Consider the following 25,211-nt stretch of genomic DNA (forward strand, 5'->3'; position numbering starts at 1 on the left):
AGGACGCTAAGGATTAAACTAGTACACTAGTGCGTGTGGAACCCTCAGCACAACGCACTGGCACACAGTAAGCGCTTCACAACTATTAGCTGTGTGTAAACATGATTCGGTAGAGGAAGAAGTTGGAATGATCCTCAAGAACTCTGGGTGGACATTACTTCCACTGGAGGAGGGCTTTCAGGAGTCAGGTTGGGGGAAGTGGGAGATGTTGCGCGCAGCCTTGATTATGTTGGGTTGGAAAGGTTGGTGTCCTCATAGAGATGTCTGTAGCAACCTTACACGGGGTTAGATTTCACAAAACCTGAGACAGTGAATCATTAAAGGAAGGCAGAGCAGCTGGGAATAAAGACTACTCTGGTGTCAACCTGCTCCCAGGAACCCAGCATCTTTCCAGCTTAGCTAACTTGAAAGAAACTGGCAAAGACTTTTAGCAGAAGAAACCACTCACTGTTAGCACAACAAAGGACATTGGGTCAATTTCAGGAAAGTGGGGCACATCTAACAAATCTCGTTGAAATTTATCTTACTATGTAAAATTTTGAACATTGTCATTTTCAGAGTTGTAACTGGCAGTGCAGTCATTTTTTAAATGTGTCTTTATAGACCTCAGGAAACTGAAATTCTTTCCATGTAGATAAGGTCATATTCCTAAATTAGTGCAGTTCTAAACATCTAACAGTTTCTTATACTTGCTACAAAAGATAGAGGAATTTTTCTTCTTCAGGCAAATCATTGCTGCTATATTATGGAAGAAATAAAATTAACAGATTAAATGAATTTTGTAGCAAATCACAGAAGATATTTTGCATTCTTCAGTGTTGAAAGGCTTCTTGTAGCTTTTTTTGTAATCCAGTTGAATGCAATAGCAATTCTATTATAATCTGCATTCCTGCCTCTTAAATTCAGAGGATTTTATAGAGCATTAAAATGACAGTGCTTTCTGAAAGAGTAAATGTCTTTTACTCTTATGCTGTATACTCTACTATATCAGAATTGTATTAATGGCATCTTACGGGATGCTATACCTAACAATTTAATGTCCCACTTTAAAAAGATCATTTGGAGACAGGGAAGGAAGGCAGCAGTAAATGCCTATATTTCCTTAAACATTTTTTCTCTATCTTTAAAAAAATAATAAGGTTCAACTTTCCATATCAAACCCCCAAAAATATTTGGGAAAAGAATTTTGATGGTTTTTCCTGGACTTTTATATTCTTGGTCTTGAATAGTCATCACCTTTCAAAATGCTCTAAAACATGGAAAGCTCTGTGAAAAACATCTGTCTTGTTATTAAATGAAGTATGATTTGTGAACAAAAATGATACACAGCCTCTCCTTTTTTATTGAAAATAAAGCAAAGCTGTTTTTTCCCCTAAGAATGAAAAGGATGCGTTTGCCTAGCTGGTCATCACTTTTGTAGATTTGACGTTGTTTTACTGCTTTAGCAGCTGTGTGGCAAGTTTTCTCTCAGACAATGGTGGTGGGGAGGGGGCTCAGTGGCACCTGGTTTCTTTTTGTAGAATGCTGGAAAAGTTGATGTTTAGTGGTTTTCTTGAGAAAGCTGTTCTTGTGTGGAAGAGGAACTTTTTTAGTACCTAAATTAGCTTGCCGTGATTCATATGCATGCGTTTTGTTTTCTTGCTGAAAAAGAAAAAAGAAGAAAGAAAAGCGTAAAGAAAATCATCTACCCTAAAACTACATAGCACAGATAACCCCTTGACCTTTCGCTCTGGGTGAAGATTTACAGTACTTGCGGAGCCTCACTTCACATGCCTGACTGAAAAGAACCCTAAATAAAGTAAGGCCCCTGTGGAGATGGAGAAAATAAGCTGGATAAGGAAGTTCCATTATTGCAAGCAGCTATGTTTTTTTACTAGTCTATAAAGTGAAATACCAATTGTGATGTGTTTCCAGTGTTGAGTCTCTGTCACTTAGTTTGGGATCTGATGTTAGAATAGTTAAGAGTCAGGGATACCCTGGGCCTGCAGCGTCCGTCTCCCTCTCTGTCTCCTTTGCTCTCAACAAATATCCCTCCTTACTGGCTCCTTCAAATTAAATTGCCATGTGAAATATCTTTTCTTTAGAGAAAGCAAAACAACAGAAAACTTTTTTTAAAAAGCAGGCACTATCAAGATATTGGTGAGGGAGCATTTGAGATCTTGCTCCCTGGCATGTGTTGTCAGTTTGGCTCAGATAAACTCTTATAAAAATTCAAAAAAAAAAATTTGATGAGAATAGGAATCACCAGTTGTTTCTTTATATGTTAAAAAGTCAAGTTTTTCTTAAGATATAAAATATAAAAAGTACATGAGAATAAAATTAGCTCCACTATTTATCTTTAGGAAAATAATTTTAACTTGGTTCCAAATGACACTTCAAGTTAAGACATTTGAAGAAGCTTTAATAATTTACTATCTAATGTTCACATCTATTTAATAATTATTTGACTAACATAACAGCTTTATATTAAATCTTTAACTTTATGTAATAATCTCTCCTAAAATATCCCAGTAGTCTCTACAGCACTTTGTATTTATATTTTGAAGATTATTAAATTGATTCTACTGTTTTATTTTCTGCTTTCTTTGTACATATGCTGATAACACCTCATTAAAATGATAAATAAAAGCAGTGTTTCCCTTGGTATTAGGAAGATACTCGTAGTTATTGATCAGCTCAGTTATTTGAGTAGTCCAGAACTTTCAAATGATATTTTTATGAATGAAGGAAAAACTTCAGTAAGCTTTTCATTTTCCTATTTTTAGGAATCTGTAAGTATGGTAAAATGCTTGACATGAATTGCAAACAACAGTTTTCCTTACAGAAAGGAAAACTCTTGTTGTAGGAAATTAAATCAATACTGTCCATTAATCATAGTGCATGTCAATCCTCAGGCCACTCTGGAAGTTTCTGGTGAATGCAAAGAATCTTTAGATGTGTGAGGTCTAAAGATCTAAGTAGGTTAAAGAAGAGGAATTTTTTTTTTTTAAATGCCACATTAGCACATGAAAGAAACTTCAAGGTGGATAGAAAAAAACAACATTTGCTGTGTTGCAGTAATTATACTTGTGGGTTTTGTTGTTTGTTTTAAGTTTGTTCTTTAAAAATTTAGTTAACACAAATGAAATTTTAAGCTGTATACTAATTAATCCATGGGGTTGAAGGAGCTACAAGACGGCCATTGCCAGAGGAAAATATTTTTTTTATCTTAGCCTTTAAAAATATTTTTGTATGTTTGGTTTATAAAGTACATATTAGGACAGTCACACAGGTATATGTTATAAATAAATAAAGGTATATGTGTTATGAGTATGCATGCTAGAAAATTTATTAATAGAAAGTGAAATAAAATAATTTGGAGACCATTATTCTAAAATAGAGAATCAGGTACCTCTAAGTAACTACCGCAGTTCTGAAGCTTTACAACCTAGAATAGGAAATGGACATTAATCAAATCACCCCATAAATTATAATTACAAACTTCAGTAAGTGCTGTGATGGAAAACAATAGGATAAAACAATAGGCTGTGTTGTTATAGGGAACACTGTATAGTTAGAGGGTGGCAGTCAGCATAACTTTCTCTAAGAAACTAATGTTGAACTGAGATCTGAAGGATAATAGAAGTTAACTACTGTGTTTCCCTAAAAATACGACCTAGCTAGACCATCAGCTCTAATGCGACTTTTGGGGCAAAAATTAATATAAGACCCAGTCTTACTTTAATATAATGTAAGACTGGGCCTTTAATATAATATGATATAATATAATATAATATAATATAATATAATATATAATATAATATAAATATATTATATAATATATAGTATAATATAATATATTATATTATGTTATATGATACCCGGTCTTATATAAGACCGGGTATCATATAACATAATATAATATATTGGGTCTTATATAAGACCGGGTCTTATATTACTTTTTGCTCCAAAAGACGCATTAGAGCTGATGGTCTAGCTAGGTCTTATCTTCAGGGAAACACAGTAGGCGAAGGACCCCATAGGATAATGAAAGAATTAAAGAAGGCATAGTGTAAATTACAGTCAAAAACTAATCATCAGAACAGGCTAAATACTGGCATGTCTTCTGAGCTAAACAACCTGACTTATCAGTTGATTTGGATAAGCTAATGTGATAACATAATCCTGGCAGTGTTTATTGAAATATTGTTCTATTCCATTTTGAGGTGTTTGAAGTCTTGAAAGACTTTCTGGCATATCATCCCAGAAAATGTAGGCTGCCCTACCTAAGTGGATGTCTCTTGCATTAGCCAAGATAGCTGACTCCAGTTGACACTTACCTTGGTTTATCATGCAAACTAGAGCTGTTGCTGTAGCTGAAGGTTAAAATAACCTCAGCTTTCTCAACCTGCCAGGATGTTAACAGTAACTTATGAAACCTGTGCAAACAGTAGACTGCACATTTTGCATGATTATCACATTTTATACATCTTCTCTGGTAGACTATGTAAATGTATCTAGCTAGAGTCATTATTTCAAATGTATATACCTCCTGCTTCCTTTTAAGAAAGATTTGGAGTAACTCAATACAGAAACACAAAATTCAATAAAAAACAAATAGGGGATTTAAGGCCCAGTGTTGGTAAGGGTTTGGGACTTAAGAACACTCATACCAATAATGAGAATATAAATTGATACATAACTTCTCTAGGGATAATTGAGCAACACCAAAAGGGCAGGGAGTGGCAGGGAAGTTATAATCTACATACTCTTGTACCCAGAAATTCCATTAATAGACACTTATCATAAGAAAATAATAATGACCATGCACAAACATTGAACCACAAGGATGCTTACTATTGTGTACAGGGTCATTTATAATTGTGAAAAGCTGGAGAAAAACCGAAAAATTCAGCTACAGAGGTTTAATACAGTACACTTTGGTAATCCCTACAACTTGAATAATGTTTTGGAAGAATATTTAATAACATGAATAGTTGTTCACAGTATGTTGACCGATAAAAGCATGTTATAAAATACAAGCAATTATTGAGTATATGTTCATATGGATAGGAGAGGAAATGAAAAAACATGCAACCTAATGTTCACAGTGCTTATCTCTGGGTACTGGTATTAAGGATATTTTATTTTTACTTCTTTTTGCTTTTCTGAGTTTTATAAATTTTCTGTAACATGTATTCGCTCATAATGAGGAAAAATGGTAAAGTTTTTAAATCGGATATATAATACATAGATGGAAAAATTGGAGTAAGGATAAATATTAGAAAAGTAAATGAACCTGGGATTATGGCTTCTTTATTGCATAAGATCCTGTATGATTGCTAGAAATGCCTATAAATTTAGCAGCGTGCTTCCATGCAGCCAACGCAAACCACAAACACTTTTTAGCTATGGGCACAGGACATTTTAATTATTAGAAGAAGATTATAATACTCTAATTAAATTCCTGAAATACAGCACTGCCAGAAAAACTCTACATGCTCAAATTGTTGGAAATTCTCTATGAATCTATGTATGGAAAACCTTACTAACTTATACTTAACAATGACTTAAGATAATAAGAAGTTCCTGTGGTTCTTAGGATCATTTAACAATTTATAAGTTTTGGATGACCTGTATTTGTAGAGGAAACAATTAAAATAATTTTTTTGAACTTTCACCTTTCTCCATCTGGATAGCCAAGTATGATGATTTTCTGTGTGTTTCGCTTTCTTGAATACACTCCCACTCTTTTCATAAAGTGCACTTTTGTTTTAAGAAGAGAAATCATGGCAGATGGGCCTTAATTCTGACTCTACAAAACTATAGGAACTACATTTAAAACCTCTGAACAAACTTCAAGAAGTAAGGATACCTTCTTTTAAAGGCCCATTTTTCTATGCACATTTCCATTCTGAGAAATTACAGTGATTATTTTAATCATAATAATTCTCTGTTCCATGTTGACTCAGTTGCATACTTTATGGCCCTGATTCTTGGTATTCTCTGTCCTCATGCTGTCCTCTGTGTACATGTTACCAATTGGCATTCCGGTCTGACCCATTGAGAATTAAAAAAAGACAAGAAATCTGCATTTGCATTAAAAAGTGCCAGATAGTTCTAGAAATCTGACAAGAAACCTAAAAACATGTTGGTGCTTTTTTTCTTTATTGTCCTCAGTGTCAGGCAAGAGTTGAATACAAACATTCATCTGGATAAATATAGATATATAAATATAGAGAGATAGAGATAAACCTGGCCACTAGGAAAATTAGGCTATTCTCGGGTTAGGAAAGCTTTGGAAACTATGATATGCCTCTTCGACAAGCAATCTAACAAATTCGCACTTACAAAAGACATGGATTTTAAGTTTCATTTCCCTTAATAAAAAACCGTATAATAAAGTCATAATCTAACCTATGTAGTATTCTTGCCAAAAATGTTTGATCTGAATCTAGTAATTAGGAAACAATCACGTAAATCCAGATTGTGCGATAGCCTACAAAACATCTGGACCGGATTCTTTAAAGATGTCATTGCCAATGAAAGATAGGGAAAGGACAAGGAACAATTGTAGGTGGAGGAGACATGATGTGCATTGTGACCCTCTGTTGGAATTGGGAGGGGTGGGGGGATTGGTAGGGGGTCTGGGTGGAGGGGGGAAGTGGAGGAACAGCTATAAAGGACGTTATCGGGACAATTTGGGAAATTAAAAAATGGACTGTATATTAGATAAAATTGTGTCATTGTTAATATAATTGGATGTAATAATGATATTATGGTTATGTAGGAGAGAATGTCCTTGTTCTCAGGGTAAACATGTTCAAGAATTTAGATGTGAAATGTGATGATTCAAAAACAGAAAAAAAAATGTGTGTGTGTATGTATACTTGCTCACACACATATAAATAAGAGAACAAGAACTAAAGCAAATACATCAAAATGCTTAAAAAATGATTCAGAAGGTTAAAAATGTCCTGTACTGTGTTTTAAGTCTTCAATCAGTACATCCAAATTAGGAATGGTTTTACAATGATTATGCACATGGTTAAAACAACAGCACTTTGAAAATAACAGATATTGAATATTAAAAACCTTAGATCTTCTGTTTTTAGTATTTTATCAGAAAATACTTTTGGTTTAACTCGGTATGCTCAAATTGAGGTTCTCTATCATATGTGTTATAAACCATTTTAAGATATTTTGAATACTTTCTAGTACCCCAAAGATCTTCTGTGTCTTTCAATAGAAAGACTTAAAGTTTGTATAGAAGATTTAAGGTTTATATAGAATTTGAATAGACTGTTTATAGACAATTAACTTGGTAATGACCTGCACTTGCTTGTATCAAAGAACTTCCAGAATTCTCTTATCTGCTAATGTTGAAATCAATTTCAGAGAGTGATACATTCAGTAAAGTTGAAATAAATTGTTGTATTCAATTGGTGCAAAAGTAACTGCGGTTTTTGCAATCATTTTTTTAACTGTAAATGGTTAAAAAAATGATTGCAAAAAACGCAGTTACTTTTGCACCAACCTATGATAACAACATAGTGCTTCTTGTGAGTTCAAAAGGAGCATAAATAAATAACACAATCATGTTTTATCACTATAATTGATGAAGCTGATATTTCAGCAGCTTGCATTTCCCACTTGAGAGGAAATTTAAGATTGGTTTCAAGCTGTCTACCTGCATCTTTCCCATCCTGTAAGCATGCTTTTAACTGCCGAGGGCTGAGATTTGGAGGAATGGTTATCAAACCACAGATGTTTTTGCGATGAAACTGTGCACCTCTGACCAAGTCACCGTGGTTCAGGAGATGATAGATGGTATTTTCATGTTGCCTCACAAAAGGGTCAAAATGGCATGGCAAGCCCATGACAGTGAAATGGAGAAATGTTAGTCCTGGAAGGAAATTTATTTCATGGCTTCAGGGGAAGTTTGGTTGTCATGAATAGGCTCTCTCTGTCAGTCTATAAAAATATTGTTTGTAAGGCAATGATGTATGTCAGACAGTGTATGTGTGTTGGCAGACAGAGCAGCTACTTAAACAAATGCTAAGCCAAGTACAGTAGCCTAAGTCAAGTACTTCAGATGCTTTTAGGGCAAGGATTGCTCTTGATAGAAATATCAACATAGTTAAAGGAATTTATTTCATTTTCTTAAGTAAACTTCATCTGTAAATTTTATAGCCTCTTAATCGTCCTAAGAGACTACACCTCCCCCTCCATTCTAATACTTTTTTGTGTTATAATTTCTTATAATCAACAATTGCTCCATTTTATTTACTTTTAAGTTATTCGGGAACACCCAGGTGGACCAACATTAGTACTGTTCACATGAAGCTATGGTAAATTTTGGGACAGTGAAAGCTGCTGCTCTTTTGGAATCTTCCTTTCTTTCCCCCACCCCCAAGGAAATAGCAACCCTTGGCATAATTCCATCAATTGATGCTGTGGGGAGAGAGATTGATCTTACAAAATGGACCAATGAGGTGCCTTTCTTCCACAGGGGTTCACAACAGGAAAGGAGTACCGTAAGAAAAGAACATAAAAGATCAAAAACTGTTTGTGAGAGTCTCCAATATTGCTTTCAGATTTGTTTTCCAGTGTTTGGATATAAATCGAAGAATCGTTCGTGGCCATGTTCAAGTAGAAATCTTCAACCCCAATTATTTTGTGTCCAGATAGCCTCAAGTAATGCATTTGTCAAAAATGAAAAAGTTTTTAAAAGAAGTCTTGAAAGCTTGATAGATGTATAAAAATAAAATCACATGATCAAAAATGAACATGATCAAAATGTTAGTGAACATGATATAATTGGGAAAGCCTTATGTTTCTGGATTTTATCCAGTTAGGGTTTTTTTTTTGGGGGGGGGGTAAATTTGAGATTATCAATAGGACGTACTACTCATTTTGGTAGGAAACTGACTCTCAAATGTAACATACAAAACTTTCTTCTAAATTATCCTAAACTCAGTAGGAGAGGGGATGTTTTTACTGGGAGTGAGAGGTGTTATTTGTCTTAAGGCCCTTCAGGGGGGCAGAACAAAAGGGACTGAGTCATTTCAGGTTTAGACAAATACTCTACTATCAGCTTCCACAGAGATCTGTTCTACTGAACACACAGGAAAAATTGGGAGAGTGGGGGATTGCCCACTGCATCTGCCATTCTGTGTATTTTACACTCAAATAGTCTATATTATCAGAACAGATTTATAACATTTTGGCATAGTAATCCTTTTTTAAAAACTTCCTTTAAATTTACAATGCAAAGTGAAACATGTTTATGATTACCAATACCTTACAGAAATTAAGTTTGTAAACAAAAGAAGAATGAATTTTTATTCTAGGCTTTAAGTAAAATTTACATTACTTTAGCTAAAAACTTGTTTTTAAATCAGCATATTAGCACGTTCATGTAAGGCATTATTTTAACCAATGTGAATTAACATTTTCCATCCTAACATAAGTCTGATGATAACAAGACAAAGAATTCCCTTTTAGAAGAGACCTGCTTCTCTAATTAATCTCAGTACAGTTTAAAGGGGAGAAACGCTACAGGTCTTAACAATATTTGGATAACTTGAAGGTAAATCACATTGTTTCAGTGTGATTTGTGTTTTTACTTCTGTGCTTGAACACAGCATTTTAAAACAGAGTATTTTACCCTGCTTTCCTTTCCCACCCATCCCCCTTAGCATGTTTCCTGCTCCTCTGCTGCTGGACCAGACTGGGGCTGGCCCCAGATTCTATGTCAGAGGCCATGACCCAGGTGTCACAGCAGTCCGCACTGCTGGCCTCATCTCTGAATAATGATATAGGGGGTATTGTGTTGGAGGGGTAGGCTTGGGGGCAGTGCAGTCACCCTGGCTCGCCATCGCCAGACCAAGGAGCTCTCCAGTCGGACTGCAGGGGAACAATAGGCCTGAAAGGGTTCACACAGAACCTGGTAGCACAAAAGACTAAATTAAACACTAGGTTACATCCTTCAGAATTTCACCTTTCTCACTTATTCTGTGCATTTTCTACTCTCACATTTTCAGACTTCACATATGCTGACCTTGTATCAGCAAATTTTCAGATTGCTACTTACCTTCGCATATATATATATATATATATATATATATATATATATATCCTAATTTACTTAAATATTTTTAATGTTTTGAAGCTGTCTTAATTGTGACACTGTGTTGCTAATATCAGCAAAGCTTTTCTGTAGCAGTATTTTAAATAAATAATTCAAAGTAGTACATAGTGATTTTTAAAGTAATGTTTTGTATTTTCTTAAGACACTTTATTAAGCCACTCCAGCATATTCCACGTCTGTAAATTGAACAAGTGGCAGGGGATTGTCCTAAAGTAGATGCAATTGCTTTGTCTTCCTTTGGTCCTAGGAGGATTCTTTTTCCCACCACCTGACAGGTTTCCGTAGAGGGATGGAGAATAAAACTCATGAACTCTTTACCAGATTTGAATTTTAGAAATGTTGTTAGAGGTGGACTGACTCCTGTGGGGTGAATTTTCTCATGGTCCTGACCTCAGGTTTTCTCTTAATTTTATCTACCCCTGACCTGTCCGCTCTGACCTGGCTCTTTTCAAGGCCTCTGGAGCCTCACCCAAGTAGCAGCTGGAAGAGACAAGGGCCTAATTTTCATGACCCCTGTATTATCTCTTATTGTTGGTCCACAGCTAACACTTTGTAAATAATTGTTTTCTATTGCGTGTTTTCCAGGAAACCAAACTTCTGGATATGTTAGTATTACAACAAAGAATTCATAAAATTTGAATTGATGTCCATCAGTTTTACTATCCAAATTCATCTCCAATCAGAGAACATTTGGTCTTCATAGTGTTTGGGGGGAAGGTATGGTTTGTGGGAACTTCAAACTAAATGAACCTATTAATTTTACCTTTTGTATCTTAAGGAAATGGAAGGGCAGAACAATGATCAAAATCTGATAGGATTGGGATTCGTAAAAATTTTCTCCTTAAAGTAAAAATAATTTATTCTTTAATGTTTATGTCTTTGATTATTATGCTTTTGCTCTACTGTGTATTTGATCACCTTCAATTACATTAATATCACCCACTTATTCAGGGCCCACAACCTGGCCTCTTTCAGAGATAACCTAAAACACGGTAGTGAGCCAAAAATGGGGTTTAATTCCCAAAGCCACTCCGTAGGAGAGGATGCCATTCTACAGAATGGGTTCTCTTAATTTGTACACGTTTTGCAATTTGGCTTCTCAAATATTAGTGATTATAGGGCCTCTGGCTTTGTAAAACAGGCCCGGAAACAGAATTGGAGCCGAAGGACAAGAAAAATAATTTTTAAAAAACAAGTACTCTGTGTTATGGAAGATATAATAATTGATGCTCCTAAGGGTGGATTTGAAGCATCAAAAAATGTTTCAGTTATTTCTAGCATACTAAAGAATCAGGGAAGTTTAAAATATATTTTTGCATATTTTATGTAGAAAAATAGTTAATTCTTAAAGGAAAACTAGTTTACTTATGTAGAAGTGTCCTTATCTAAAAATAATAACTTTTACAGGTTGTAGTAAGGATTGTTTAAAATAATGCATATAGGTACACAAGCTGTTGGCATATAAAAGATCATGCATTTTCCCCAACAACTCTATTATTCATATTTATCGTAGAACACAGAAATACAGGAAGCTAAATAACTAAAAAATTCTACCATATAGATACCCATAGTTAAAATTTGGGTACATATCAAAATATAATGCATTTTCATTCCCCTTTATAGCTCTTTCTCCAGTGACCCACCATTTCCTGGCTACTTCATGTTTTTTGCTACTCCCATCCCCACCCACTCCCATTCCAGATGAATTTACTCTGTTAAAGGACCCAGATACCAGATGTCATTCTTACTGTTGGTGACTTCTCTGGATATTGGACATTGTGAACCAATCTCTTCTTGGCTTCCATGACATTTTACCTTCCTGGTTCTCCTCATGACTCTTTAAGAACACTTCCCTTCTCATCCACAGATTTCTAGTCCCTGCTGTGTTTTTTCTTCCTTGGCACCCATCCCCTATACAGATGTCTGCTGAATATGGTTCTCCATCCTAACTGCTTGCTCCATACCACACTGGTCAGCTCCACTTGAATGCTCCTCTGGCATCTCTGATTCAGCATGTCATTGGCTCTGCCAACCATATCCTCTTCCATTTCTGTTGGGCCACTCAGGCTGGTAATGTGGGAGCTTCCTTATTCCTTCTCATTAATCCCTTCTCTCAACAATTCCTTTTAGTCAGCTGTCTTCTATGTGTATATAATAAAATCCACAATGTCTCGCCTGGCTGTCAGAACACTCCGAGATCTGCCCCAGCCTACCGTTTCTATGTGACCTTCATTCATTCGTGCATCCTTTACTGAACACTTCCCTGTTCCTCAGCCCTGATCCCTGTATTCCTGTCCCCGAGCCTTTGCTTATACTCTTCCCGTGGCCTGGATCTCGTCTTCACCATGCTTACTTTAAGGTCACATTCTGCTCCAATGCACGTCTATGAAGCCCTTCCCACTCCCCAAACCTGTAGTAACTATTCCCTCTTTGGAATTCCTGTGGCATTTTAACCCATATCTGTGCAGCTGTCATTCCTGTCTTGCATGGTACTTATTTTTTGTACTTTGTCTTCATTCCCCTACTGCACTGTTACCTAAACAGATTTGAGAACAACTTCCTAATCTTAAAGATGAGGAAACTGATTTCCAGGAGCCTGCCTTTGCAGCTATACAGCTACCAAATCTGAGATTAAAATCCAAGTCCCCTAAATTTCAAACCAGCCCTCTCCTTTGCATGTATTTATTTAGCACTGAAAAGTACCTACTAATTGCAAGACATTTTTCTAAGCATTTTACAAATATAAACTCATTTAATCCCCATTTTATAGATGAGGAAACTCAATTGAAACCCAAGTAGTCTGGTTCCAGAGTCTGTCCTTCAATCACACCAGCCTGCCCTTCTACATGAGAGGGAGCATAGATTAGGAGTCACGGGATGCTGATAGTAATTATTTTGTATTATTATTGATATTTTCATCAGTATATTATTTTTTATCAGCATGTTATTGATGATGTTATTATTCACAGGCATTCTTTTAATCAGTTGATGTGAATGAATTTATTTCCTCTTCCCTCCCAACAGCCTCACGAGGTAGATGCTGTTATCATCATCATACCTATTGCATAGGGGATTTTAACCAAGGTACAGAGAGAGACAATAATTTCCCCAAGTTACACAGTAATGAGCAAGCTGGAATTGGAATCCAGGCATCCTAGGTGTGACATCTCAGCCCTTAACCACTGTACTAGACTGTCTGTCAGCTTCAAAGTAGCATTGACTCAGTTATCCTAGGTGGACTGTTAGGTGAGAGGACTGGTGACAAAAACAATACTTAGCTCACAGGGTTTTTAAAAGTTCATTTGAAATTTGAAATATTTATATGTATGGCAAACACTGATCCAAGGGAGCCCTTCTCCCTTTCAACTGCTTTGCATTGTATAAAGTCTTCCATTTGGTGAAACTTAAGCAATAGCCATATTTCGTGCTTCCCTGTTTTTAATTGCTAATTCATCAGTTTCAGCTGGTATCTGAATAGCTCCCACGTTAACAGCTAAAGGAGTGGGGTCATGACTCTTCTTACAGGCACACAGATGCCATCTAGTGGTGGGGAAGAGAAAACACAAGTTATTCAAGTAAAAACACTGGAAGAAGCTGTGGGTTTGGGGTTGTTTTGTGGTCTTTAGGAACATGTTGCAATAAAAAATGGAGATGTTCTACAGAAGTTTTTAGTAGGTTACTTAAGATGTTAAAAATGCAGTAATGCGCTATTACTGTTAAATCATAGGCTTTTTAAGTGGAGTTAGGTTCTTGAATAGTGCGTCTTTAAAAGATTTCGGAATTACGGGAGTCTCATTTTATTGATCTTTGTTTTTCTTATTCTGAGTTGTAGTTACTGATGGTAATAAAAACCTAATTGTTAAAACTGGATATTATTAATAGAATGAGCTAATTTGTTGTGTCCATCTGCTTGCAGTTTCTAATGCTAGCCCTCAAACTCTTCCATAGTTCCCATTTATGAAATGATCTACTGTTCTTTCATTAAGGAAGAAGTCTATTATTTTCTAAAACATTATCATCATCAGGTTGTTTCTTTGTTAGCAGATGAGAGACTATTAGATTAATATGGACGACGTGGATGAAGGTGGATTTAACACTGAGAGGATTATATACCATGTGACATGGTTGCCAAAACAGCAAGCATTCTTTGTGGCCATAAACACAGTTCATTCAGTCATACATACAAGTCAAACACACACTTTTGCTTGTTCTATACACCAAGGAATATTAATGAGGACAGAGAGTAGTTAGAACCCAGCTTCGTTATTTGCTGATTGTTAATTTGTTGATATTCTGGATTCTACACCTTGCTCATATGAACAAACATCTTTGATATTCATTTGACTTCACAAAGATAATTCCCAAACTTAAGTGTACCATATTTTTTGTAGTACTTTTTCTGTTCTCCTAGGCAACTTTACTCACATAATACTATAACAACAATAATATTGTGTGTTTACTAATTATAGGAATTGTACAAAGTACTTAATAGGCGTGGTGTCACTTAATACTTTTTCAGTCTCTCTAAGGGATTATATCTCTATTTTCCAAAGGAACATAAATGAGGCTAAGAAAACTAAGAAACTTGCTCAAGGTTATACAATTAGTAAACAATACAGAGTATTCATTTACCAGTCTGTCTCCTTTAGTAGATTGAAATTAAAAGCAAGAGTTAAGTCTTTCTAATTCTTGAGTCTTTCATATAATGCCTGATTTTTAGGAGGCACTTGATAATTGTTTTTCTGATACCTGTGAACTCTTTCTTGACCAACCAGGCTTCTGGTTCTGATTCTTCCTTATGTGAAACAAACTCAAATAGAAGAGCTAGTGGTGAGAATGAATCAGAAAGAAAAGAAGTGAGGCAAGTCCTAGAGCCAGTGGAGAAAAGAGTATAGCCATAGCAATGTTTCACGAAGGTCTTCATTTTTTGGCCAAAGGTTGATTCCTTAATACAGAAAGATACATTAATGTAGATGGGACCACGATCACATTAACGTAGCTGACACTCCAGAATCATGAATCAAAGTGTTTGGAGTCAGATTTGTGTTAAATTAATTGGAGCTTTTTTCCCCTGACCCTTCATCTTTATATATTGCTAAATATTTAAGCAACTTGAACTGTAAATCCAAATATTACCAATTTGAACCATCACCCCTGGGGACATTAAGTTAGCCCTATTGAGGAGTGTGTTTTTTTATATCCCTTGTGTTGAGTTTTGAAGGAACTGGCACCAATTCTCCTCTTTCTCCCTTTCTCCTCCTTCCCTCACTTGGTTTTGAGGAGGCCTGCACTATTCTTTGTGGCTACTCTTCCTGCCTCTGCTGCTTTCCTCTAAACCACATAGTCCGAGTCTGCTGAGTCTCATGTAACCAGGCACCACATACGTGGCAATGCTCAACTCAGGAAGGGCTGTAATAGGCCATGGGAACTGGTCCCCTGTGGCATTTCAGCATTGATTCTGAGTTTTTGCTTTGTCCCTTGTGCATTAGAGGGAGGGTCTTTGCAGAACTGTAGAGTTTTAGGACTTGTGCTACTTAAGCACAGGTACATTATTTGTGCATTTAACTGTATTTAATATATTGGTCCTAAATTCTTTTTTTTTTTTTTTTTTGCTCTGTATTTTGTTAATTGTGTAGCTGTTCTCTGTTTTCTTTCTTAGCTGATACTCTTATTGCCTCATTTTAACATTATTTGAGGGTTTTGGTCCTTGGGTCCCCTCTTAAATTTACGAAGAGTACATGAAATCAAATTTCTAACAAACTGATGAACAAGAATGAGCCAGGTTGTTCTGGGGTCTTTGGATTAACAAATCAAAATAATAAAGTGACTAGATTTTGAGATTGGTGTCAGATTTTTTAAAGCCTAAGAGGAGCACAGAGCAAATGTACATGACCCACTGCTTAGCTCGGCTCCCAAAGTCATGGCACTTTTCTTTTCTTTTTTTTTTTTTTTTTAATTGGGGAAGAGGAACAGGACTTCATTGGGGAACAGTGTGTACTTCCAGGACTTTTTCCAAGTCAAGTTGTCCTTTTAATCTTAGTTATGGAGGGTGCCGCTCAGCTCCAGGTCCAGTTGCTGTTGTTAGTTGCAAGGGGTGCAGCCCACGATCCCTTGCAGGAGTCGAACTGGCAACCTTGTGGTTAAGAGCCCACTGGCCCATGTAGGAATCGAACCAGCAGCCCTCGGCGTTAGGAGCACGGATCTCCAAACACCTGAGCCACCGGGCTGGCCACTTTTCATTTTTTAAAACAAGATTCTTTGTAGAGCATAAAGAGGAGACCACATGTGAACAAATGTGAATGGGTTTTCCCTCTCCTTTAAATTGCTTTTTCTACATAGTATGTCCTATTTATTTTTTCTACTAAAATCATTTCCAAATTCTAGTTTTACCCTTTTTATGTGGACAGAAAGGAATCTAGTGTCCCCACCCCCACCCTGTACTTCATTTGCCTGTTAGTGGCTTACCTTTTCCTGACCTCGTGTAAGCTGGCAGGAGAAGGAAGGAGCCCAGCCCTGGAGATGGTTGCACTGGCTACTTGGGTGAGTTCCAGGTGGGCATCAGGAGTGCGCTTCCACATGTGGGCTAGTTGGAGTCTGTGCTGAGTGTGGAATAGCCAGGTGCTGAGGCTGTTAAGGGAGCAACTCTATTCTGTCATCTCCCAGAATACATAGGCTGCTTCTGTCTGATCAGCAAAAAAACAAACAAACAAACAAAAAAACCGGTTAATTCTAGGTTTCAAATTTAGTTTAAGCAGTTCCCTTTTTAAAGAGGAATAAGGGAAAACTTGAAGAATCAAAACAAAAAACATTCCGGAGAAGTATTCATAAAGTGTTGATCAATTGCACAGTAGATAAAAAGATTAACTCTCCACCTGTCTTCGTAACCCTCATCACAATCAGCTTTCTTTTATATAAGAAGTGGCTGTATCTGTGTCTGGCTTTCTGAGACCGTGAGCTACTTTGGGCAAATTCGGTCTCATCCTTCCTTTTCTGTATCTGCTACATTCTTGACATAATACCTCACTCTCAGGAAGTTTCCCCAAAGATACTCTTCTGAGTATAGACAAAATAAAATATTTTTGAAGATTGCACTGTGAATTCATAAAGAACCAGATTGCAAAGAGCCAAGTGAATTCCATTTGTACCCATTCAGAGAGAGTATAATATTGAACTCAGGATTCAGTTGGCTAATCAGTTCAGCAATATGGTAGGAGGGAAAAAAGAAAAAGATTCAAATTAACTAGCCCTTAATGTGAACCAAAATCTTTTGAATCTTAGCATTTTGGTGCTGACTGTTGGAAATCATTTGAGTGGTGAAATCCAAATGTGTTTCTATGTTTTCTGATATTTATTTTATAAACTATTTGAAAATAGTTCTATTTTAAAATTTGTTATAAGGAGATAGACTAACTTGCTGTGACAAAAGCACATACATTTGTTTAAATTTAAAGGTCCTGTACTTTGTCATATCTACAAGTTCTTGGATCACCTGTCTATGACATTAGACATGCTACTTAATACCTTTTTACCACAGTTTACAAAAAAATGGGAATAGCATACGAGTATATCCTATAGTTTTGTGATACTCAACTTAATATATTTAAAAAACATTTTGCATAGGATAGTCAAAAGTTATTCTTACCTTTTTATCTATAAGGTACAGAAATTTTCTAAGGTGTATACATTTTTCTTATTGTGTTTTTAATTTTATCAAAACAAATAGAAATAAAATTTATATTTTAGGAAATCTTTAAATGGATTTTAATATTAAATGGTAGAATATATTAATCAGTTTCTAAAATATTTATATAAACTCAAATTACTTTGGAGAGTTGAGTAAATTTCACATTTGAGTTTTGGATTTTTAAATGTTTGAATTCACTCTAGAATTATCTTTATGTTTTATTGTATGTCCTTTTCCGCATTCTATATATCTATTAAAGATGATTGTTTTTCCACTTCTGGGTATATACCAAAAGGAAGTGAAATCAGTATCTCTAGATACCTGCACCCCATGTGTTTTGCAGCATTGTTCACAATAGGCAAGATATGGGAACAACCTAAATTTCTGTTGACTGACGAATGGATTGAAAAATGTGGCACATGCGTGTGCAGACACACACACACACTGGATTATTATTCAGCCTTAAAAAAGAATGAAATCTTGCCATTTGCATATAGCATCAGTGAACCTAGAGGACATTGCTAAGTAAAGTAATCTAAATACAGAAAGACAGTGACTGTATGATCTCACATACGGCATCTAAAATAGTTGAACTTAGAAAAACAGAGTAGAATGATGGTTGCCAGGGTGGGAAGGTGGAGGATATGGGATGAGATGGTCAAAGGCGACAAAGTTTCAAGAATAAGTTTTTGAGACCTAATAATGTACAGCATAGGGACTATAATTATAAGTACTGTATAAGTATTGTAGACTTAAAATTTGCTAAGACTTAAAATCTGCTTTCACCACACCTACACACACAAAAATTGTAACTATATGAGATGATAGATATGTTAATTAATTTGATTGTAGTGATCATTTCACAGTGTGCGTGTATATCAAGCATAAAGTTGTACACCTTAAATATATACAACTTTTGTTTGTCGACCATACCTTAATAAAGCTGGGAGAATATTTCTGAACAGCATTTATTTTTGCCCTAAGCAAGCACTCTATAGTTAAATGTTGCCATAAACAGTTACACTTAAACTTACTTATAGCATTAAACTTCTTGTATATCTTCTAAAGTATATCATTGAAATTTTGTAACCATTTATTTCCTCAAAGGCCAGAAAAATTTTTTTGTTTTAACATGCACAGACTTGTTTTCAGCTTGTGATAGTTAATGAACACCACTAGAGGGAGCTCCATCTCATCTTTCTTGGTGAATTCAGCTCAACTTGCAAAGTAGGTTTGTGGAAGGGTATACTTTAAAAATAAACTTAAATAACACATGGTTATAAAAATTTTCAAAGGTATTAAAGGATGACAGTTGTAATTCTCCTTAACTTTGAGGGGAAAAACATGTCACTTTTAATAAACTACCCCCGAATAACTAAACAAAAACTTATATGTAGTGTAACTTCTTATAAGTGAGTCATCACACAACCCAAGTCCTTTAAAATGGAGAATCTGTCTCTGGTCAGTTGAGAAGGAGGAGGAAGTGTGATAGTAATGTTATTGTTTGAAGTGAGATTAAGTAAAGTAAAATTTTAAATAATTGGTAGATATTCACAATAGCAATGTCATACTAAGGCGAATTGCTGAGTCATTGTGTATGATAGGGAGAGAGAACATTTTATTTCGCTTAGAACTGTTATTCATTTAAAAAAAAATTAAACCAAAATCTAGAAAGGCTCTAGAACCTTTGTTTGTATTTAGATGGCTGGACCTAATTATTACCTGTTGGTTTCTTTGTAGACCCCAGAAGAAAATATCACGTGAGGCTACTGGCTTACAACAACATAGAAGATGGCTATCAGGCAGATCAGACAGTCAGCACTCCGGGATGCGTGTGTAAGTAAGAGTTATGGTAGTTTGTTTCACTGTATATGGCTCACACTCCTTTTCCTTCTTTAAATGTAAGTCTCATTACTACATGGAAGCTATAGTGGTTTTATTACTTTATATCCTCCATGATGTCTAACATAGTATCTTGAGCAAGTACGTGCTCAGGAAGTATTTAAGTGAGATGTATTTAAAGAACCTATTTTACTCTTGCTTGAGAAAGACCATAAGAAATTTAACTGGGAAAATAACCTTGAATACATACATACACTGAGTTTTCTTTTTATCTGCTCTAACCTTGAGGCTAATTATTTCCTTTCAGTTGTTATTCAGTTTTATTGCTACTAAGAGCTCTTTGGTTTTATTGGTGCTAAAGTGAGTGTTGGTCTAGTTTTAAGTCTGCTACTGGCTTTCTGAATGCTTTTGGCTGGTAGCTTGATTTCTCTAAGCTTCTGTTTTACAATCTAAATATTGATAATATTTGATTCCTTATCTAACTTATGGAAGAGTTGCTCAGATTTGAATAATCTCTAGACTACTACAAACCTTTCATGGAAGAAAGACCTAAAGTCAACTTATAGGGTGGGATATTATGATTTTACCATTTACCACTTTCTATATTAAATGTTAGGCCATGAGGTAAATTAACATTATCTTTTCCAATAGCTGTTCGTGATCGCATGGTCCCTCCTCCACCACCCCCCCACCATCTCTATGCGAAGGCTAACACCTCATCTTCCATCTTCCTGCACTGGAGGAGGCCTGCATTCACCACTGCACAAATAATTAACTACACCATCCGCTGTAACCCTGTCGGCCTGCAAAATGCTTCTTTGGTTCTATACCTTCAAACGTATGTAGCTTCTATTAATGGTTGGGTATTTTTGCTGTCCTCCCCATTCATACTTCTTACCATCTTGGACCAGCTTGAGCTTCAGCTATAACCATTTGTCTCAGGACTTGTCTGACTTATACAATGTTCTGGGGAGTTTGTATCTTTACCATATTCAGTTCTGAAACCGCATTTTTTGACAATTAATTTCCTTCTGTAAATGATTTTTTTGTTTTGTTTCCCCAGCCTCATGCAAAAAGATTAGGCAAGAAGCTATTTTCACTTTCAAGTAGCTAATGAAACGCATGTTTACAGAAGGAAACAAAAGACCATTTTCACGCTGGCATCAAAAAATAAAGCTAGTAATCATGTTTTCTCGTTTATAGATAAGATGCCCATCACTATGATTTGAGAGAATAACTGGACTTCCAATATTTCAGAGGAAATCCCTTTATATTAGGACATTCATATACTGTTAATTTCCTAGTTTCCTTTCAGAGAGGCCATTTGTAGGCTTATTTTTATGGGATAATACTAAATATAGTATCTTAGCAATCACATTGCTCGTCCAGTGTAAAAACTGTTTTTAAAGAAAATAGGAGCTAATGAGTAATACCTGTATGCCCTCCCCACCTGTATTGATTGGAAGTACTGACACTCTTTTAGAAACAATGTGCCACCAGCGTTAACGAATTCATTGCTCACTATTATAGATCAGAAACTCACATGTTGGTTCAAGGTCTAGAACCAAACACCAAATACGAATTTGCTGTTCGATTGCATGTGGATCAGCTTTCCAGTCCCTGGAGCCCTGTTGTCTACCATTCTACGCTTCCAGAAGGTAAAGAAAGCAGCTCCCTTAGGGTTTCATCTAAATGTTTTAAAAATACGTGTCACTTTGAAGAGAAGGCTACCCTGGTTGCCACCTACCAGTTGATGTGTATGTATTTGTTTTGTTTCTTAACTTTTGAAACGTCTTTTCCTGTATTAAATTTAATTTCTTTCCTCTCTGTGTATGTGTTGCACAAGCAAGTGGGCTTAAATTTAGTATCTCTGTAGGGAACACTAAATTTTTTTAAATCAGCTGTCCTGTTCAAGGCTGCACCAGAATCCTTTAAAATGCGAATGTGTGACTAATGCATGTGTTAGTAATGTTAGGAGCCCACATTAGAACCTATGTCCATATGAGTGGTCGCTTGATGCTGTGCACAGTGCAGTGGATGTGATACCTGATTGAGCACCGATTCTATAGCTTACCTATGGTTCTAGCCAAGATATTTCATGTCTCTAGACCTGCATTTCCTTTTCTCTAGAACAGAGATGAAGACCCTAGATGATCTGTAAGGGCCTCTATATTAATTATTCAGAGAGAAAGCAAAGGACATTTATTTCAGCGAGCAAGGGCTTCTTCGCTATAGTTTTGATAACACTCCATGTGCAATGTGGTGCCAAAACCCAGCTCTTCACACTTTTAGCTCATATTAAAAATGTGGTCAGTTAAAATCTCAAGACTTCACTACTTTTTATACATGATTAGTGTAAAGTCTGCCCTATAAACTCACTGATTCACAACTTTTTGGAGAATAACTGAATAGTTTTGTTCTCAGAAGTATTCTGTGGCTTCTTAGGTCAAGTTGACTATGTAGTCTATAGATGTTTTAGTAAGAAATGTAGTTTAGATTTAGTACTTAATAGAATAAGACTCAGTATCTAATGAGCAGGGGCTACTAGTGGAACTGTTAACCTATCTAGTAATCAGTTTGGCAAAATCATATCAAAAACCCTAAAAAAGCTACACTCTCTGACTTAGTAATTCCCCATGTAGGAATCTACCATCTCCTTTATATATTTCTTAATGTTTCGAACATTATAAATGTGAAGTTAGCTTTCAGAAAAAGAAGAAAAATAGTATTTTACTATTATTACTAATAATCTGTAAAAGCTGTGATTTTTAGATGTTTTTATGGTGGATTCTAGTTTTTCAAACTCATTTCTATGCCTGTCAGTGTATTAGCCAGGTATTTGAGTGTTTATGACCATTTTATCCTAGTAATACCATATTTTCTACATGTGTGCACAGCACCAACAGGCCCACCAGTTGGAGTAAAAGTGACGCTGATAGAGGATGACACTGCTCTGGTTTCTTGGAAACCCCCTGATGGCCCAGAGACAGTTGTGACGCGCTATACTATCTTGTATGCGTCGAGAAAGGCCTGGATTGCAGGAGAGTGGCAGGTCCTACACCGAGAAGGTAAATATGATCTTAAATTACCAAAGAGAATGAAGGGTGATTATTAATGCTAGGAAAACAAACGGAAAGAGGGATCTAGAGTTTGTTTTGAATTTATACTTATGAAGTAACTATTAAAGATTTTGATTTTATTCAAATAGCATTGGGAAGCCGTCACCATATTTTAAGCACAAGCATATGATTTGCATTTCAGAGAGATCACTCTAAATATTGTGAATAGAAGTTGGGCTGAGGAGGAGGGGGGTAGGTAAGAGTAATACAAAAAGACTAGGAAGTAATTGTAATGGTCCAGGAAAGAGATGCTAAAAACCTGGATTAGGGTTGTGAGCATTGAGATGAAAAGGAGAGGATGGTTGAAAGATTAAGGAGGTCAAATCTGCAGGACTTGGTAGATTAAGGAGGTGGGAGAGGGGTAAGGGAAGGACAATTGTTATAATTACTTGATTTCCGGTGGTGATGGGTCTTGCACTACAGTAACAAACACTGGAAGAGGACCTTGTTTAAGGGAGAAGACCTTTGTACAGCTACTAAAATGGTCCACTTGCAATTAAATTGACCCATATGAATATTAGGGTCCACATTAGTACAGGCAAAGGCTGATTAGGGCTTAAGAACACCGAATTTAATTTTTTAACACTAGGGGTTTTGTTTAGCTGAGTAAAACTGAATTCTAAAACTCTTAACGTTCTTACTGCATGCTTTCATCATTATATCCTTTTAAAAGTTTTGAGTCCTTCATTTGGACCAGTCCTAATGCCAGTCTTTAGACAGGCCATCACGTAAATAGTAAAACTTCATTATTTTGGCATTTTCTTAATTCAGATGTGCATGCTAGAAAAAGAACAGTTTGCCCAGCAATGAAAAGCTTAAGAAGAATTTCAAGAAGGGAATTTGTTGGCTGTCCCCATATTCTAAACATGTTATAGTACTTCCACATACATTTTACCTTTTAGGGGACTGTTTACCCAATTAAGAAAGTAAACTTTAAAGACACTTATGTGTATGTAATATACAACTCTTTATGTAGTTGTAAAATAAACAAATGGTAACTTTAAATGAAGTTTTGCTAGTTGTATATTCATATTTTTCATTGAGCAGGTGCCCCACTAAGTAGTGATTTCCTAGTCACTGAAGAAACGTGAAAGTAATTAAAGTACTTTCCAGCAATACAATTTTAAAGTTCTATTGCTTATATATTGCTACCTACGTAACAAACCACTCTAAAACTTAGCCACTTTATTTTCTCACAATTCTGTGGGTCTGTAGTTTGGATTGGGCTCAGCGGGGCAGTTCTTCTGTTGGTCTCTCCTGTCACTCCTGTGGCTGTAAATCATTTCACAGTTTTAATATAGGGAAGGGGCATGAGGACTGTTTTTGCAAAAGAAGGAACTAAGGTTGGATTCCAAGCCTGCTCCCTACGTGCTGCCAGACACAGAACGCAGGCAGATGTTTGAATTCTTTCCTATGTGAAGCCAAGAACCTTCTTTTCCTATAACAGTTTCAACAGATGTACATGCTAAAATGGTTTAGCAGAAATGTAATATGAAATTGTGTGTAATTTAAAGGATCAGAAATTACAGCCTTTACACTTCCTGATATATAGTAAATCAGCACAAACTACTCAGTTATTATAAAATCTAAAAGGCACTAAAGGAAATCATGCTCCTACAGCAATTCCTGAACTCTGTTCCCCATAGCATGAGTTTCCCAAGATCATAAAGGTGCCCCTCTTTAAAAAAAGTTCCATGACTAGGCCGGCCCGGTGGCTTAGGCGGTTAGAGTTCCATGCTCCTAACTCCGAAGGCTGCCAGTTCAATTCCCACATGGGCCAGTTGGGCTCTCAACCACAAGGTTGCCAGTTCAATTCCTCGAGTCCCACCAAGGGATGGTGGGCAGCGCCCCGTGCAACTAAGGTTGAACACGGCACCTTGAGCTGAGCTGCCACTGAGCTCCCATTTGGCTCAGTTGGTTGGAGTGTGTCCTCTCAACCACAAGGTTGCCGGTTTGACTCCCGCAAGGGATGGTGGGCTGTGCCCCCTGCAACTAGCAACGGCAACTGGACCTGGAGCTGAGCTGTGCCCTCCACAACTAGGACTGAAAGAACAACAACTTGAAGCTGAACAGCACCCTCCACAACTGAGATTGAAAGGGCAACAACTTGACTTGGAAAAAAGGCCTGGAAGTACACACTGTTCCCCAATAAAGTCCTGATCCCCTTCCCCAATAAAATCTTAAAAAAAAAAAAAAAAGTTCCATGACTAAATAAATTTGAGAAACATCGTATACCATTCCCTCCCATTAGAAAGTCACATTGGAAACTAAAGTCCTTTACTAAAGGAATCCATTTAACTCAACATTTGCCAAATAAATTGGATTACTAATAGTAGGAACATAATTGATTTATTAAATGAATTCTTATTGAATGATTATTATGTGGCAGGCTCTTTTCTAGGCATTGGAAATATCACAGTGAACAAAACAATGT

The 25,211-nt window shown here is 36.2% G+C and overlaps 1 protein-coding gene across 1 annotated transcript in view; it reads left to right on the top strand.

Moving 5' to 3' along the window:
* Nucleotides 1-25,211, top strand: part of PRTG (protogenin) — a 114,532-nt gene that overhangs the window by 70,224 nt on the left and 19,097 nt on the right. The window contains exons 12-15 of the mRNA XM_019732216.2: nucleotides 19,557-19,652; nucleotides 20,310-20,496; nucleotides 21,189-21,316; nucleotides 22,556-22,726. Of these exons, the coding sequence (XP_019587775.2) occupies nucleotides 19,557-19,652; nucleotides 20,310-20,496; nucleotides 21,189-21,316; nucleotides 22,556-22,726 (582 nt within the window). The remainder of the gene's footprint in view (nucleotides 1-19,556; nucleotides 19,653-20,309; nucleotides 20,497-21,188; nucleotides 21,317-22,555; nucleotides 22,727-25,211) is intronic.

The sequence above is a fragment of the Rhinolophus sinicus genome, linkage group LG03 (assembly GCF_036562045.2).
Source record: "Rhinolophus sinicus isolate RSC01 linkage group LG03, ASM3656204v1, whole genome shotgun sequence".
Classification (NCBI taxonomy): Eukaryota; Metazoa; Chordata; class Mammalia; order Chiroptera; family Rhinolophidae; genus Rhinolophus; species Rhinolophus sinicus.